General features: G+C 37.6%; 1 protein-coding gene across 2 annotated transcripts in view; it reads left to right on the forward strand.

The window, feature by feature from the left end:
* Window positions 1-9802, forward strand: part of SLC38A4 (solute carrier family 38 member 4) — a 69779-nt gene extending 59977 nt beyond the window's left edge. The window contains exons 14-16 of one of the 2 annotated variants that reach the window (XM_033222320.1): window positions 4927-5071; window positions 5946-6043; window positions 7625-8410. In XM_033222320.1, the coding sequence (XP_033078211.1) occupies window positions 4927-5071; window positions 5946-6043; window positions 7625-7726 (345 nt within the window). In that variant the 3' untranslated portion in view covers window positions 7727-8410. Of the gene's footprint in view, window positions 1-4926; window positions 5072-5945; window positions 6044-7624 lie in introns of both variants that reach the window. The other variant, XM_033222319.1, reaches the window with a different exon arrangement.
* The last annotated feature ends 9818 nt before the right edge of the window (window positions 9803-19620 follow it).

Raw genomic sequence — 19620 nt, forward strand, 5'->3', positions numbered from 1 at the left:
CAGGTCTTCACCCTCCTGCCAACTCCTCTTTCATAAACACTGAATTTACTCATTCATTTGAGGGGGAAAAAAATAAGTGACACAGTAACCAGCACTGTCCTGGACATAATGTTCCATACAGGGCTGGCATATGAAGACTATTTCTATAATGACACTGTGGTCACTTTAAATGCAGCTTGTGTGCTGAAATATATTTTGGCACATTCCTTTTTCATGAGTGCATGAAATCAGATCCGTATTACTATGGTGGCTAATATTTTACTCTTAAATCATGTCTTGCCCCTAATATATCTGAAAATATTTCAGATGGCATACACATAGCTTTAGCCTAAAATCAGCTCTGTCTTGGGTACAAGACAGAAGATAACTATAAACAGAAGGTATATGATAAGATAAAATTGCCAGGCAAACAACTTCACTGAGAAAATATCTGGAGGCCTTCTTTTTATGTGTAAAAAAATCACTCACTAAATATTGGCACAGTATAAGCACTCACATCATTGTAGAATCAAAGCATAAGAAATCTGTAACGTGCTTCTGTATTGCTTTATTCATATTCATATAGCATTTTCAAACCATGGTCTTAAGGGATTGCCAGAATTGTCCATTGTCACACAGACAGCTGGTAACAGTTCAACCAGTGCAGCTCATAGCCCAACACTGATGGCTGCAATTATTGTCATGGGAAGTAGAAGTCATTTACTGATGAACATTTCACCTCAGCATGGAAAATCCAAATCTCCCCTTAGAAATTCTTGCCCTGTGTGAGAAATAAAGCACTGGTATAAATCTGACCATCAGGAACAGCAATAGTGTGTAAACATTAGATGCCATTAGAACTAAAATTGACCATAAGAACCAGAGTTCAGAAAAATGACTAACTACCATCCTTCATTATGTATTTCCACTCAACATTAGCATTTATAAAACATTTTGCACATTATCCTGTCCTCATCCTTGTAACGTTACATTTAAATAATCTATGTAAGTGCTCCACTGCCCCACAGAGTCGTAAGTCCCTGGGACTTGCAGATGTGCACAGTGACTGGCACAGAGGGTGAGCTCAGTCGTGCTTGGGAAGAAAAACAGTCTTCAAATGAATCTTGCCTTGTCTTGAAATGTATAAACTGCCTTTTCTAGCAAAAGCATAGACACGCTTTCCCTTGGTGACATGTGAAACGAATTCAGCTGGATTGAGGATCTGGGCTAAATGAACCAAACCTCCCTATAGATGATGGATACATAGAGATGGTGACAGAGAGTAGCCCAGCTTCCTTGAGTGGATCTCAATCAAGTCCTCTGAGGCTAAATTCAATTTTTTTCTTTACTAAAATGATAAAAGTTGTTATTGGTGCTTTTGCTTGTTTATTTCATATAACTTAGGGCTCAGATTTTCAATGTGTCAAATGCTGACTCACAGCATGTTTCTCCTGACAGTTTATTTCATTTAAGGAACTCTTGAGCAATAAGAAGTTTATTTACTTGCCTTGATATCACCACATATTAATAATAAAACAAAACCTAATCTGGATTAAAATCTATCAGCTTTAGGCATTATTTTGTGTTCTCCTTCTTTCAACATGATAGCTGGGCTCTCTTTCTTAAGAATCTGAGAAGATATGACTGGGGTTTGTTTTTCTCTACTTCATTTATTATCTTTCTTTTCTCCAATCAGGTTAGTTTTTTCCTTCTTAGTAAAAGGTGCATAGTAACTGCTTGTAGGATTTGTTGAACAAGTGAATATATGAAATGAATTAAGATAGTGTTTTCAGTAGCAGCACAACATTTCTTTCTCTCTTAGTCGTGGGCGGGGTATCTATTATGGAATGGCACCTCCTTCCAGAGGACTGATGATGTCATTTTCAGCTTATGCTTCCCTTTATGCAGTAAAATTCCCATATTTCCATAAAGAACAGGAAACCAAATAATGTTAATGGATATTTCATGAACACACAGACTCAAATTTCACCTGCTATGCCTTTGAAAAAAGATCCCTAGCTACTTGTCATCTTATAGTTAAAATCATTCTTTTCACTTATGTTGCCTTCAGATCTCCTGTTTTGAAGTGTATGTAGATATCGACATAGAAGTGCAGCATATATTGCTATGAACTGCAGTGGAGTAGTAATTTGTAGGTATTTCCAACATTCTTGCCTTAAGCAAACCTGCAAAATCAAAGTGTGAGCTCCGTCTAAACAATGGGAGAGGCTTTTTTTTTTTTAAGAGTTAGAGCTAAGACTCTCACTTCCTCCTGTGGTTCCACATTTTTGACCTTCACATTGGGCCCCTGCATCAGAATACGGCACCGCCTAACAGGATCCTGTTCAGGACTCTTTCTCTGGAAATAAGAGATGTTGTCTCTAGAGCTGCGTAGACCTTAATGAAATCATTCTGGGTCAGAGGCCCTAGATGGTGCTGGGGACCTCCCCTCACCCACAACATCTGACCCACATTTCCAGGTTCCTAGCAACTTGTGTTAGTAAAGAAAAGGGCACATAGCTAAGTGTAAGAGCAGATGAGGCTCGGTGGGAATCAGCAGTGGCATGCCCTGGCAAAGGTAAACAACTGCTGGGGACTTTTGGTCCTAGGCTCACTCCTCAGGGAAGCACTTTAACATGGAATGACCAGCAGGTTTCCTTCCTGATCTTTTCCACCACCACCACCACAAGCCTAGTACCTCCCTCCCTCTTTACTCTGTTGCCCTCTTCAGGAATGCATTGGAAGCCACCTTCAGTTCTGTTTGAAATTTTCTTATTCCTTATTCACAAAGAGGAGGAAGCGTTTGCGTTTACTCCAACCATTCTACCTATTATTCCCATAAACTTTCTGTACTCTCATATCATCAGGCCAAATGTTAGTCTTTCTGGGAGCCAGGAGACTGCCTTCCCATTCAGAGGCCCTGGACATATAAGACTGCCTCTAACTCACTCTAACTCAGCTTATTGTCTTGAATGCACCATTTTAACAAATGACTACAAAACAAACTGTGACTACTTTCTGAAAATGAACCTATATTCCATACTTGTTGATTCTATCTGTTTAACACTGTGAAACAAATTGAGTCCTCAAGCACTATGTGTATACCATAAAAAGCTGATTTTAAGCCTACCAATTAGACCAGTTTTGACAATATTGAATAAGCACTAATTGCAGATCATGATGTAGAATTATAGGCTGCTGAGGAAAACAATATCACACCATTTGCTTTCCTCAGTTTACTTTTCAGAATGAGTTTCATAATGCTCACTAATCCAATTTTTAAAATTCTTTACGAAGTTATTCTTAAACTATTTCCAGAGACTATCTGGTTTGTCATTTTAGAAATGAAATTGCCTTTTCAGCCTAAACAGATGGCTTTAATTTTTGGTGGAGTGGTATGAAAGGAATGTCACATGAGAAATTGCAAGCTATTTAGTTCGAATTTTTTGTCATTCATACATCTTTCAAAATATATTTGACGTTTTCTCTCTTTTAAATGAGTTCCCATCGCTGCACCTTAAGTGACTTCAGAACTAAAATTTTAAAGTGAAAATCAATCACAGCATTTCCAAAAATGTGAACTCCTGGCTTAACCGAAGCGTTCACTTACTGGAAAGCTGATAGAGTAATTCCACTAAGTCAAAAAAGTGTCCTCTAAAAGATTCCAAAGATAAGAGTGTTTTCAACTTTGTTAAGCTGTACAAACACAAATGTCACTCCCTCCCTCTGCCCACAGGATCTTTATCCAGTTACAACAGAGTAACTTGAGCAGCTGCTGCAAAGTGAGCCTCTCTTGACCCTTCGCCTACTTATTTCAACTGCTGAAGTAGGGCTGAAATCTGTCAAGGATCCTGAAGGGAAGGAAAAGATTCCTACTATTCAATTTAATTTAAGCTTTTATTGAGTGCCTGCTGTGTGCACAACACTCAGCAAAAAAGTCTGAGGAATGGTTAGATTATTAGGTCCTATTCCTTGCCTTTCATAGATTTACAATCTATTGATAGGGAGAGGTACAAAGGAGAGAAAGAGGAAGGAGCAAACACAAAAACGTCACAATTTTAAGATGCCACCCTAAAATTTTATTTAAAAATGTTAAATAAAATGCAAAATTAAGGAAAACCTGGATTCGTAAAAATTCCTTTCACAATCTTGTGTAAATCAATTCAGTGCTTGCCCTTAATGTTTCCTCCAGTCTGATGAGACATGTTTCATGATCAACAAGGGTTTTACTGTGTTTCTTAATTATGTGTCTTACCTGTTATCTCTTTATGACTGAGATTATTTTTGACAATAAATTCTGAAAACTAAGAAAGTGAACACATAAAATATTGTCTTACAAAATACGCTAAGGAAAAAATGACACTCCATCTCAAATATCAAAAGTTAGCATCAAGACTGCACAACAAGATGAAAGTACAGTCATGTGTTGCTTAAAAATGTGGACATATTCTGACAAACGCATCTTTAGGCAATTTTGTCATTGTGCAAGCATCATAGATTGTAGTTGCAGCCTAAATGGTGGAGGTTACTATACAGTAAGGCTATATGGCGTAGCCTAGTACTCCTAGGCTACAAACCTGTACAGCATATTACTGTACTGACTAGTGTAAGTACCTGTAACACAATGGCAAGTATTTGTGTACTCAAACATAGAAAAGGTACAGTAAAAATACCGTATTACAACCTTAGGGTATCACTGTCTTATATGTGGTCTGTTGTTGACTGAAATGACCATACTTAATACCACTGAACTGTACACTTAAAAATGGTTAAGATGGTAAGTTCTATGTTATGTGTGCGTTATAATAATAAAAAATTGAAAAAAAGCATCAAGATCTTTTCTGGGAAAAAGCAAAAGAAAGAAAATGCATTAGAGTGATGAGAATATTTGAAATAATAAAGTCAAAAACAAATAAATGATCTTGCCTTTGAACTTTCTTGTTTAAGATTCGTACATCAGTGACCACACTGTTATTTCCCGGAAGACCCTTCAGCTGGATACGACATTTCCTAATTGCAGCCGTGCTTATCGCACTTAATAATGTTCTGGTCATCCTTGTGCCAACTATAAAATACATCTTCGGATTCATTGGTGAGTTTCAGAAAGGCTTCAATTTGATCAACCCAAACTCACGCCCCATTAAATGGTGGACAGGGAACCAGTGCTGGGTCATCCAGATCCCCGTCTTTCTCAGGCTCACAGATTCCCTTTATCCCTGCGAGGCTCTGATGATTGAGCTGGTCACATTCTCTTCCTCCTAAGTGACACTGGGAGCCACCTTATAGGTCATTTAGTCAAGCTGTTTTTTCTGACAGATGAGGAAACTGACCCTTATAGAAGTCAAGTCATATGCCTTGGTGTGGACCCAGGATTTGGACTTAGGTATTAGCTCTGTCATCAGGAAAAGGGGAAGATAGATTTTACCTACCAGAAGCTCTCTGATCCTATGAGTATCAGCTGAACATTAAAAGGTATCTTCAGAGGAATAGAAGATTGATTATGTAAAGTGTATTATTAGTATTTCCCATAACTGCATGGTCCATTAATTTTCATTCTACTCATTGAGGGGTTACTTAAATTTTAAACACAATCTAAAACTTTAAAAGCACCCTGTGTAGGCAACTTGAATAGTAAGAGGTGGATAGGGTGTGTCATGAGTTCAGCTGCCTTAGTATGTATTTATATTACTAATCCCCTGTAAATTTGTGTTAAATTCAACCTCTTGTTGCTTATTATATGTTGCATGTACTTATGCAGTTTTGATGTTAGGTACATTTTAATTATCTCTATAAACATATCTTCTGTGAATAAATAACCAAGATGAGCTTATGTGACTTAAATGTGTGTTTTTAGTGCTAAGTATAGGATAGCTTTATATTTGGTTTGTTGAAAGTGTATACTGGCATCTCCTTTGCTAAGACCTGCTGGGTAAGACATTGACCTTGCCCTGTGTTTTTCTTCTCAGGGGCTTCTTCTGCCACTATGCTGATTTTTATTCTTCCAGCAGTTTTTTATCTTAAACTTGTCAAGAAAGAACCTTTTAGGTCACCCCAAAAGGTCGGGGTAAGTAAACCTTGCAATTTCCCCCATTATTAGTTGTTCTTCCAAGTAATTAGAATAAACCGGAAAATAACATAGTTCAGAAAAATGAATCAATATACAAGAACCAAAAATCAAAATGTGCTAGAACTCTCTGGTAGCAGAGAAAGGAGATATATTTCTGAAACTCAAATGATTCTACTTCAAATATCAAATATCCTGTGTTGAGTCTGTCATACATGTCAAATAGTAGTAGCCTTTCCCACAGGCACATGAGCTTCAGGCACATAGCAGTGTCCAATACCAAGCTGCTGTTGCACTATCCACAGAAAATCATGCAAGAAGGAATTAGACTTTCTAGCAGTGTTATGGAATAATTGAAATATTTTGGTCATGGTTGTTAGTTTTGCAAAGCCAAAAGAAAGATGTTGCTTTTGTTTTCCCCTCCGTAGTGCCTGTTGTCCCTCGTGTGGACTAAGATCCAGCACAGAACCATTCATCGTTCTGCTAACCTCTTTAGATACAAAATACAGTCTTATTAAATCTGAGAGTATACATTTCTTTTCCATAAGACTACTATAGAAACAAATGCTAGAAATAATTGTTTTTCCAATAAGGAAACACTATCTTTCACTCCTGAATAAAGTCATGTTAAGACTTAAAAAGAATATTTCTTACTGAATTACTCTGAATTTTTACCTTGAAGTCATTTACCTTTGGGATGTTTCAGGGACTTCAGGATAGTTTGGTATCAAAAGGTCCATCCAGCAGCTTGCCCCCAAGTTTTAACTCTATGTAGCCCATCTTGCTTGGATTTTTACAGCAGTGTGAATTTGGCAAATTACCAGCAGCTTGCCCCCAAATTTTAACTCTATGTAGCCCATCTTGCTTGGATTTTTACAGCAGTGTGAACTTGGCAAATTACTTGTCCTGTTTGTGACCTACTTTCATTTTGACCAATTGTGAAACGAGTACAATTATCTCCTAGACCCTTTCTAGTGAAAAATTTTTAGTTGCTGCTTTCTTATATGTAGAATTAGGAGGTTTAAGTATGTGATAAAATGTAAGGCCTCTTCTAGTGTTAAAATGCTGAAGTATTTTATATGTAGGTATGTACATATGTCCTTATATATATGTGTGTATATTATATGTATGCACACACACACACATATATACACTTTTTGTTGCCACATCTATTAAGCTTTTGGTTTTGTTTGCTTTATAAAATTAGAATCATATCATATAGGCTATTCTTTTATAACCTGCTCTTTTTCACCTAAAAGATTGTAAGCATTCTCCAGATTATTGAATATTTTTCTGTCCCTTGATTTTTAATAATCACAGGGTATTCCATCTTCTTGATGTACTAAATCAATTAACTATTACTCCATTGTTGAACCTATAGGTTGTATCTCTCCACTGTATTCGTCTTCCTTCTCCAACTAGGATTCGAAATTGACTGATCGGTTAGGCCTGGGCATCTGAGCTATTAAGAATAATATGGCTCAATATATAGATCAGATTGCCATAGTATGTAAATAACTAAAAAACAAATTGTACTAAGTACGGTTTCTGTGTTCCTAACAAAGTCTCTCTGAATTACAGGCTTTGATTTTCCTTGTGGTTGGAATCATCTTCATGATTGGAAGCATGGCACTCATTATAATGGACTGGATTTATGATCCTCCAAATTCCAAGCATCACTAACACAAGGAAAAATACTTTCTTTTTCTATTGGAAATGGTTGCAAGTTATACTCCAAAAGACATTTGAATTATCTTGATGGGAATGTTATTCATAAGAAATAACAGGAAGATTCCAAAGACGTTTACCAGTAATATCACTAGGCACCTGCAGAAGAGGAAAATCACTGTTTTTGTCAAGGAAGGTTGTGTGAGTGTTTAAAATAAAACCTGTGGTGCACATTTCTACCCAGGTCTTACTAGAGCAGTGTGAGATGATGAAGGTGTATTTTTGCTGCTTTATGGGCAGAATAAGGGTAACTGCATGTAACAGTCATCAGATAGTACTCTTTCCCCTGCTGTCTCCTCACCCTGCACCCCCTAAAAGAGTACCAAACATTTGTATTCTCAGAATATCAAACAAAAATGTCCTGGTGGCAAAGCTATCAACATTTAACGCCTTCTCTCAGTCTTGTACCAAACTCTCTGGTCTGTTTACTAACAGAGGCAAAAGGCATGTCTTAGGAACTGTTTCTGTAAGGTATATGAGTGGTCAGACACCAGTCTAGAGCATCTTACTGTCAACAGCAAAATGTTATTTTGCCCACCCTGTTTGTGACATTGAGTTAGTGACTTCTATATCCAATAGATTTTTTTTTGTAAACGTTAAAACATCTATATTTAAATGTTAAAACACTAAATATAGAGAGGGGTTTTATTTCAATCATAGAGCAACAACAAAAATAATGGTTATAGCTAAACTGCCTGTTCTAGAAAGCATCTGCTTTTTCGTGTTATTCCTAAATCCTCTTGTCATAATTTTGTCACTGAACAATGCTCTCCCTCTCGTCTTCCATCATCATTCAGAATTTTTAGAAGACCACAATCATGTGGAGATACACTACCCAGTATTGTTTGATACATTTTTATTTGATAAACATTCAGTGCAGGAAACTGTGATTTGCTATATGTTTATGTATATAATCTTATTCTGTAGTCATCAGAATGTTAATGTATGGTACATTTGATTTTTATTTTTTACATGTGTAGTTTTCTTTCTTCACAAAGCATTTATATTTTTGGGGGTGGGGGCAGGGAATTAAGTTGGTGGGCTCAAAAATCCATTCATATGTATCTGTCTACAAATGTCTGGGGATAATTTAAATTTGAAACCTAAGTTATATATAGCTCGGCAATGCTCTTCTTCAATATTTACAATAATAGGATGATCTACAAGAAAATAAGTTCCTTTTTGCAAATATTATCAATACTAAAGTTGTTCTTTTAATTTAGCATGTCTAAAATAGGATTTAGTTCAGTTTAACTCACACAGGTGTTTGTTGACATTCATTGGCCGTTTAATACAATGTTGAGTGGTTCTCCATAAAGTGTAAGTGCTAACACTACAAAGAAATGCACACAATTATTCTTGCTCACTTCTATAACAAACTTACATAAAATGGATTTAAAAATTCCTACTCACAGCCTAAAATTTCTGGAGCTCACTACTTTTATTTTCAAGTCATAGTAAAAACACTTGTGTATTTTATATTTTAGTAAAGCCAATTATGAAATACAAGTATCATACATGTATGATAATACTAAATCATATTTCAATAAATTTTCTGGACTGTGCCTAAGAAAATATATTGGTTTTATGCATTATTTTCTAGAGGTATAATACCATAAAATGGTGCACTCTGCTATGGAAATTGAGCATTACTAGAAAGTATCATAACTTTTGAGCTACTATTATTTGAAAAAAATCTGCCAAATAGCATCATTAAGAAATATTTACATTTTCACTCATCTAAAGAGTATACAAAAATAGAAAATGGAAAAAGGTATCTTCTGAATGTTCAAGAGCATCCTATAGTGCCAAATAATAATGCACCATTTTTTCTTCATAACCAAGATTCAAATTCATATATACTGCAGGGCAGACATACATATGATAACTTGTGCTGATTAACCCCATTTGTAAACAGATGAAAATTTTATTTTCTTATTTCATTTATAAGATGGCTCAATGTATTGGGAGGCTTCTTTTTTATTACAGAAAGTGTATATTGGTATATAATAAATTAACTTTTCAAATGACTATGGTGTGATTTTTTATCTATTGTTAAAGAATGCTATGTTATTTGTACATGAAACAAAATTTAAAATCCAAATACTGTCTTTCTTTTATTGGTGTATGTTCCACTTTCATTGTTAACTTTGACACAAAACTAACATCTATAGCCATCATCATGAAAATAATTGCCATCTTATTTTGGCAAAATAGATATTTAATCCTAAATTATTATGATTATAATTTTGGTATAACAGGTATACCACTTAGAATGAATTTGGAAGAAATGAGTCTTTTATGGTTAGTTCAAAAGAATCCATTGAAGATGGAAAATGAGAGAGTAGAAGAAACATGTGAATAGTAAAATAAAGAGCAGAGAAAATATGGAGGCAGGGAAAACATGCGAGTCCTAAGAATTGATTATGAATGAACAATTAGGGGGATTCATGAGTCATAGGGTAAGTATATGCTTAACTTTATAAGAAACCTCCATATAGTTTTCCACAGTGTTTCTACCATTTTCATTTCCACCCGCAATACATACAACTTCCACTGACTCCACAGCCCTGATGACATTTGGTGTTGTCTTTTGTACTTTAGCCTTTCTAGTGGGTCTGAAATGGTGACTCATTGTGATTTTCATTTCTGCTTCTCTGACAACTAACGTTGAAAGCTTTTCATATGTTTAATGGTCACTCATATATCTTCTTTTGCGAAGTGTGTATTCAAATCTTTTGCCCATTTTTAAAATTTAGGTTTTGTCTTTTTATTGTGTATTTGTAGAAGCTCTTTAAATATGGATCTATGTCCTTTGTCAGATTGCTAATGTATTTTCCCAGTCTATAGTATGGTTGCTTATTTTCCTAAAGGTGTCTTAATTACATTCCTGGGGACAGGTCAGTATAGCTCAAAGGTTTGCAATTTATGTCTTAATGAGATAAGATTAATCAGAGTGGTATAGTCATAATTAAATGTTTTCATGTCCTGGGCCTATATAGGTAGGACTGGATCATCTAACCAGATGCAAAAAAAAAAAAAATAGTACTTATAAAAACTTATTTTAAATTAAACATCTTTATAAAAGCAAACTACATCAGCATACATTAAAGCTAGCCACAAGGCAAACACTATACCAAGAAAAAAATAAAAGAAATTTTAAAAAGAAGCCTCAGAAGCCTCTTGATATGGTAGGGATCTGTGTCCCCACCAAATCTCATGTAGAATTGTAATCTCTAATGTTGGAGGTAGGGCCTGGTGGGAGGTGATTGGATAATGGGGGTGGTTTTTGTTTAACACCATCCCTTTTGGTACTGTCATAGTGAAAGTGAATGAGTGATCTCAAAATCTCATTGTTTAAAAGTATGTGGCACTTCCCCCTTCTCTCTCTTCCTCCTGCTCTGGCCTTGTGAAGTGCCAGCTCCCTCTTCACCTTCCATCATGATTGTAAGTTTCCTGAGGCCTCCCCAGAAGCTAAGCAGATGCCAGCATCATAATTCCTGTATAGCCTGCAGAACCATGAACCAATTAAACCTCTTTTCTTTATAAATTATCCAGTCTCTGGTATTTCTTTATAGCAGTATGAGAATAAACTAATACACCACCTATCCTCCAACTTATATCCTAAACTTTAATTTGTTGCACACCTACTCTTAAAGATTGACTAAAGGAATTTCTTCAAACACAAAGTAAATGATAAAAGGACAAATGTTGGAGTATCAGGAAAGAAGAAGAAATGAAGGAAAGATAAGAAATATGGGCACATACATAAGACTATTCTGTTCTTTTTTTTTTTTTTTTTTTTTTTTTTTTTTTTCTTTTTTTTATTTTTTATTATACTTTAAGTTCTAGGGTACATGTGCAAACGTTTATATCATGTATAACTCCCCAATGCAATCCCTCCCTCCTCCCCCCTCCCCATGATAGGCCCCAGTGTGTGATGTTCCCCTTCCCGAGTCCAAGTGATCTCATTGTCAGTTCCCACCTATAAGTGAGAACATGCGGTGTTTGGTTTTCTCTTCTTGTGATAGTTTGCTAAGAATGATGGTTTCCAGCTGCATCCATGTCCCTACAAAGGACGCAAACTCATCCTTTTTGATGGCTGCATAGTATTCCATGGTGTATATGTGCCACATTTTCTTAATCCAGTCTGTCACAGATGGACATTTGGGTTGATTCCAAGTCTTTGCTATTGTGAATAGTGCCGCAATAAACATACGTGTGCATGTGTCTTTGTAGTAGAGTAATTTATAATCCTTTGGGTATATACCCAGTAGTGGGATGGCTGGGTCATATGGTACATCTAGTTCTAGATCCTTGAGGAATCGCCATACTGTTTTCCATAATGGTTGAACTAGTTTACAATCCCACCAACAGTGTAAAAGTGTTCCTATTTCTCCACATCCTCTCCAACATCTATTGTTCCTGACTTCTTAATGATTGCCATTCTAACTGGTGTGAGATGGTATCTCATTGTGGTTTTGATTTGCATTTCTCTGATGGCGAGTGATGACGAGCATTTTTTCATGTGTCTGTTGGCTGTATGGATGTCTTCTTTTGAGAAATGTCTGTTCATATCCTTTGCCCACTTTTTGATGGGGTGTTTGTTTTTTTCTTGTATATTGTTTGAGTTCTTTGTAGATTCTGGATATTAGCCCTTTGTCAGATGAGTAGGTTGCAAAAATTTTCTCCCATTCTGTAGGTTGCCTGTTCACTCTGATGGTAGTTCTTTGCTGTGCAAAAGCTCTTTAGTTTAATGAGATCCCATTTGTCAATTTTGGCTTTTGCTGCCGTTGCTTTTGGTGTTTTAGACATGAAGTCCTTGCCCATGCCTATGTCCTGAATGGTACTACCTAGATTTTCTTCTAGGGTTTTTATGGTATTAGGTCTAACATTAAGTCTCTAATCCATCTTGAATTAATTTTCGTATAAGGGGTAAGGAAAGGATCCAGTTTCAGCTTTCTACTTGTGGCTAGCCAATTTTCCCAGCACCATTTATTAAATAGGGAATCCTTTCCCCGACTATTCTGTTCTTAATGAGTTTTATAAATACATTTTTGATTGGAAAAAAAATACTGATATTCAAGACAAAGTTTTTTTTAATGGGGAAGGTAAGGGACCTAAATAGAAGTAATGTGTCTACACTTCATTCAAGGTGGTTAAATGCTGATACCAATAGACTGCAATAAATCACATATGTCTAATGTAATATACGAAACAACCACTATAAAAACTATACACAGGCATACATTCAACAACACTATAAATTAAGATGAATTTATAAAAAATGTTAAATAACACACTAGAACGCAAGAAAAGCAAAGCAGGAACAAGAACCAAAGAAAACAAATAATAAAATGGTAGGCCTAAATACTAATATATCAATAATTACCTTATAAGCTAGTGGTGTAAATATACCAATCAACAGAGATTGGAGAGTGAATAAAAACCATGACCCAACTATATGCCATTTATAAGAAATTTACTTCTAATTCAATGACATAGCTGGTTGAAAATAAAAGGATGGAAAAAATATACATACAAAAATTAATAATAATATAAAGAAGGAGTATCTATATTAATATATGGTAAAATAGACTTTAGAGAAAATAAAATTACTACAGGCAAGAGGTGTCCATCTTATCATGAACATAAGAATAAAGGATCATTTAATCAGGAAGAGATAAGCTTAAGTGTGCACACACCAAGTGATAGGCTTCAAAACACATGAAGCAAAAACTGATAGAGCAGAAAGGAGAAGTAGATATATCTGCATTGTAGTTGAGGACTTCAGCACCCACCTTTCAGAAACTAATAGAACTACTAGATAGAAAATTAGCAAAGATATAGAAGATATAAACAACACAATCAACCAACAGGTTCTAATTGATATATATGTATAGCGAGAACATAGAACAGTCTACCAGCAACAGTGGAAAACACAGTTTTTTCATATTCCCATAATAGGCCATATTCTGGGACATAAAACAAACTTTACAAATTTAAAAAAATTGAAATAATATAGAGTTTTTTTTCTGACCATAAGGGAATCAATTAAAAATCAATAAGAGGCAATAGCAAAATCTCTAAATAAATGAAAATTAAACAACACACTTCTATATTACCCATGGGTCAAAAAAGAAGTATGAAATGACATTTAAAAATACCTAAAGCTGAATGAAAATTTTAAAGTCACATACTAAAATACAGAGGATGCATTCAATGCAGTGCTAGGAGGAAAATTTATAGCACTAAATGCTTGTATTAGAAATGAGGAAAAGTCAACCGGGTGCGGTGGCTCACGCCTGTAATCCCAGCAGTTTGGGAGGCCGAGGCAGGCGGATCACGAGGTCAGGAGATCGAGACCATCTCGGCTAACATGGTGAAACTCCATCTCTACTAAAAATACAAAAAAATTAGCTAGGTGTGGTGGCGGGTGTCTGTAGTCCCAGCTACTCAGGAGGCTGAGGCAGGAGAATGGCGTGAACCCAGGAGGCAGAGCTTGCAGTGAGCCAAGATGGCACCACTGCACTCCAGCCTGGGCGACAGAGAGAGACTCTGTCTCAAGAAAATAAGTAAATAAAAATAAAAATTAAAAAAAAAAAAAGAAATGAGGAAAATTCTCAAGCCAATAATCTAAGTTCCCATAGCAAGAAACTATGCTGATGGGTTGATGAAAGGGTAAAGCTGCTGCTAAGATAATAGAATTCCTCATTTTGCTGTGCAGAAAATGGAAAAAATGAAATTGGATTATTTTAGCAAATAATTATTTGCCTATGAAAAGTACTCATCACATGGACCATTTTCTATTTTAAAATGTGATAAAATGAAGTACTGTTTAGCCATGCTTTGTTAGTATTTTGGAAAGTTGTTTAGAATCAAGGGTTGACTCAATTATATTATTTTACTACTGACTCCAGCTCTTCTGATGGGAGAGTAGAAAAATCAGGGACCAGCCGGGCGCAGTGGCTCATGCCTGTAATCCCAGCACTTTGGGAGGTCAAGGTGCACAAATCATGAGGTCAGGAGAATGGCTAACACAGTGAAACTCATCTCTACTAAAAATACAAAAAATTAGTGAGATCTGGTGCCATGCACGTGTAGTCCCAGCTACTCAGGAGGCTGAGGCAGGAGAATTGCTTGAATTGGGAGGCAGAAGTTGCAGCGAGCCAAGTTCGCACCATTGCACTCCAGCCTAGGTGACAGAGAAAGACTGTCTCAAAAAGAAAAAAGAAAGAGAAAAAGAAAAGAAAAAGAAAAAGAAAAAACAGGGATTGAGGCTCTGGAAGTCTGAATGCTAGTCAGCACCTCCTACCAGGTGATCCTGGGAAAGCCCTTCCCTCCATCCAATCTCTACTATCAGAAAACACCAAGGAACTGAACTGGATCATCCCAAGAGACTCTCTGGGTCAAAAAAGGAGGCTGCAGCTAGTGGGAAATTTATCAAGTGAGAGTTGTGAAACAGCTGGGTTCCTATGATATTTTAAAATATCACCTAGGCCAGGTGCAGTGGCTCTTCCTGTAATCCCAGCAATTTGGGAGGCTGAGGTGGGCAGATCATCTGAGGTCTGGAGTTTGGGACCAGACTGGACAACATGGCGAAACCACTAAAAATGCAAAAATTAGCCAGGGGTGGTAGTGCACCTTTAATTCCAGCTACTGAGGAGGCTGAGACATGAGAATCGCTTGAACCCGGGAGGCAAGGTTGCAGTGAGCCAAGATTGTGCCACTGCACTCCACCCTGGGTGATAGAGCAAGACTCTGTCTCAAGAAAACAACAACAACAACAACAACAACAACAATAACTCCCTGAAAGACAGATTGCCCCGCAGATTGGGCAGAATCTTGTGTTAAAGCAGAGGGTCCAGATATTACCTACTGGTTTATACAACTCTTCACATCCCAGCCCTGTGTTTTTCTGACCAGTGACACATACACTGCTATGGACTGAATGTTTGTGTTTCCCCCAAATTCATATGTGGAAGCACGACCCGCCTATGTGATTGTATTAGTCTTTTTTCACACTACTAATAAAGACATACTAGGGACTGGGCAATTTACAAAAGGAAGAGGTTTAATGAACTCACAGTTTCACGTGGCCAGGGAGATCTCACAATCATGGCAGAAGGTGAAAGTCACCTCTCACATGGTGGCAGACAAGAGAAGAATGAAAACCAAGTGAAATTGATTTCCCCTTATAAAACCATCAGATGTCATGAGACTTATTCACTATCATGAGAACAGTATGGAGAAAACCACCACCATGATTCAATTATCTCCACTGGGTCCCTTCCACAACATGAGGGAATTATGGGAGCTAAAATTTAAAATAAGATTTGGGTAGGGACACAGCCAACCATACAATTCTGCCCCAATCCCTCCCAAATCTCATATCCTCACATTTAAAAACCAATCATGCCTTCCCCAGAAGTCCCACAAAGTCCTAACTAATTTCAGCATTAACTCAAAAGTGTGCAGTCCCAAGACAGTGCAGGTCTCTTCCACCTATGAGCATGTAAAATCAAAAGCAAGTTAGTTATTTCCTAGATACAATGGGGGTACAGGTATTGGGTAAACACAGCCATTCCAAATGAGAGAAATTGGCCAAAACAAAAGGGCTACACCCATGCAAGTCCAAAATCCAGGGAGGCAGTCAAATCTTAAGGTTCCATAATGATCTCCTTTGACTCCATGTCTCATATCTGGGTCATGCTGATGCAAGATGTGAGTACCCATGGTCTTGGACAGCTCCACCCCTGTGGCTTTGTAGGGTACATGCTCCCTCCCAGCTGCTTTCATGGGCTGATGTTAAGTGTCTGTGACTTTTCCAGGTGAATAGTGCAAGCTGTTGGTGCATTTACCATTCTGGGTTCTGGAGGATGGTGGCCTTCTAGTCACAGTTCCACTAGGCAGTGCCCCAGTGGGGACTCTGTGTTGGGGCACCCACCCCACATTCCCCTTCCGGACTGCCCTAGCAGAGGTTCTCCATGAGTGCCCTGCCCCTGCAGCAAACTTCTATCTGGACATCCAGGCATTTCCATACATCCTCTGAAATCTAGGTGGAGCTTCCCAAACCTCAGTTCTTGACTTCTGTACACCTGCAGACTTAACACCAGTGGAAGCTGCCAAAGCTTGGAGCTTGCACCCTCTGAAACCACGGCCTGAGTTGTACTTTGGCCTCTTTTAGTCTTGCCTGGAGCAGCTGGGACACAAGGCACCAAGACCCTAGACTGCACACAGCAGAGGGACACTGGACCTGGCCCACAAAACCATTTTTACCTCCTAGGCCTCTGGGCCTGTGATGGGAGGGGCTGCTGCAAAGGTCTCTGACATGCCCTGGAGACATTTTCCCCATTGTCCTGGGGATTAACATTTGGTTCCTTTTTACTTATGCAAATTTCTGCAGCTGGCTTGAATTTGGCCTCAGAAAATGGGATTTTCTTTTCGATTGCATTGCCAGGCTGCAAATTTCCCAAATTTTTATGCTTTGTTTCCCTTTTAAAACTGCATGCCTTTAACACCACCAAAGTCACCTCTTTAATGCTTTGCTGCTTAGAAACTGTTTCTGCCAGAAATCCCAAATCATCTCTCTCAAGTTCAAAGTTCCACAAATCTCTAGGGCAGGAGCAAAATGCTGCCAGTCTCTTTGCTAAAACATAACAAGAGTCACCTATGCTCCAGTTCCCAAATTCCTTACCTCAATCTGAGACTACATCAGCCTGGATTTCACTGTTCATATCGTTATCAGTATTTTGGTCAAAGCCATTCAACAAATCTCTAGGAAATTTCAAACTTTCCCACATTTTCTTGTCTTCTAAGCCCTCCAAACAGTTTCAACCTCTGTTACCCAGTTCCAAAGTTGCTTCCAGATTTTTGAGTATCTTTTCAGCAGTGCTCCACTCTACTGGTACCAATTTATTGTATTAGTTTATTTTCACACTGCTGATAAAGACATACCTAAGATTGAGCAATTTACAAAAGAAAGAGGTTTAATCGATTCATAGTTCCACATGGCTGGGGAGGTCTCACATTCATGGCAGAAGGTGAAAGGCATGTCTCACATGGTGGCCCACAAAAGAAGAATGAAAACCAAATGAAAAGGGTTTTTCCTCATAAAACCATAAGATCTCATGAGACTTATTCACTACCATGAGAAAAGTATGGAGGAAACCACTCCCCCATGATTCAATTATCTCCCACTGGGTCCCTCCTGCAATGTGAGGGAATTATGGAAGCTACAGTTCATGATGAGATTTGGGTGGGGATACAGCCAAACCATAACAGTGATGGTATTTGGAAGCAGGGCTTTTGGGAGATAATTAGGTTTAGAGGAGGTCATGAGAGTAGGGCTCCTGTAATGAGAATAGTGTACTTATAAGAAGAGAAAGAGACCGTAGCTCTCTCTCTGCCATGTGAAGATGGGGAGAAGGTAGTCAATTGCACACCAGGAAGAGGCTCTCACCAAGCACCAAATCCACACCCTCCTTGATCTCAGACTTCCCACCCTCTAGAACTGTGAGAAATAAATATCTGCTGTTCAATCACCCAGTGTATGGTATTTTGTTTTGGCAGCTGGAGTTAAATAAGAAACCAGCACGCATGCACACACACTCTCATTGTACTACATGCACATGTGCATAAGCACACGTACAATACACACATAACATACTATACACACATATGCACAATTTCATGCATATATACACACCACACTACATACAAAGCCCATGTACACACGCCCCTCACCATCTACCTTCACACACACATATAACTCAGCACCATGCCCTTGATCCACATTGATTGGTCATTCTCCAGGTTTACAAGGTCCTTTCTCACCTTTCTGGCCTTGACATATAGAATATTCCTCTGTGACCGTCTTCATCTGACTCATTCTTCCTCATCCTTCAGTTCTCATCTTAGATGGTGCTTCCTCCAGAAAGCCTTCCTGACATCCCCATTCTTCTACCCTAACTGGCTTAGATCCGATAGGGCCCTGTTGTTGGGTCGTACAATAGCTCCTGCTGATCTATGGTTCCACTTTCCATAGTTTCAGTTACCGACAGTCAACCACAGTCTGAAAATATTATATCCAATAATATATTTTGAGAGAGAGAAAGTCCATATTTATATAACTTTATTACAGTATAATGTTATAATTGTTCTATTTCATTATAAGATATTAACCACTTACTATGCCTAATTTATAAATTAAACTTTACCATAGGTATGTATGTAGAGAAAAAAACATAGTATTCATGGGGTTTAGTACTAGCCATGGTTTCAGGCATCCATTGGAGGTCTTGGAATAGCCTCTGTGGATAGAAAAAAGCACTGTTCATTTTTTTGTAACTCCTTTCAGTGATGTCATGTTGCTGCTTGAAATTGGTGGGAATCTTTACACCATGGAAATGGACAAGCACTATAAATCAGGAACTTTTTTCTTTTTTTCCTTTTTGAATTTTTTTGGTAGAGCCAGTAATTAGACTAAGCATACCACTAATTAGACTCCACATGGTCTTCCCATAACACCTCATAATTTCTTTTTATTTATTCCTAACATGTGTTACCCATATTTTCTCCTTGTCTATATAGCCCACCAGACCACAAGCTCTGTGAGGGCAGATGCTGCCTATCTTGTTTTCTACTGGTACACCCAGTACCTTGCATAGCTCTCAGCTACATTGATCTCAACAAATATATTTGGTCAGATTACTAAATGAATTCTTATTGTGTCTCTCCTTCTATTTGGTATCTGACATAGTCAGTCTCCTAATTGTGGATCGTAAAGCCATGGGATTGTGGTTACAGGACAGTTCTGTCCAGGTAACAATGAACAATTCAGCAGAAGC

This window comes from Trachypithecus francoisi, unplaced genomic scaffold, assembly GCF_009764315.1.
Source record: "Trachypithecus francoisi isolate TF-2019V2 unplaced genomic scaffold, Tfra_2.0 Lachesis_group11, whole genome shotgun sequence".
Classification (NCBI taxonomy): Eukaryota; Metazoa; Chordata; class Mammalia; order Primates; family Cercopithecidae; genus Trachypithecus; species Trachypithecus francoisi.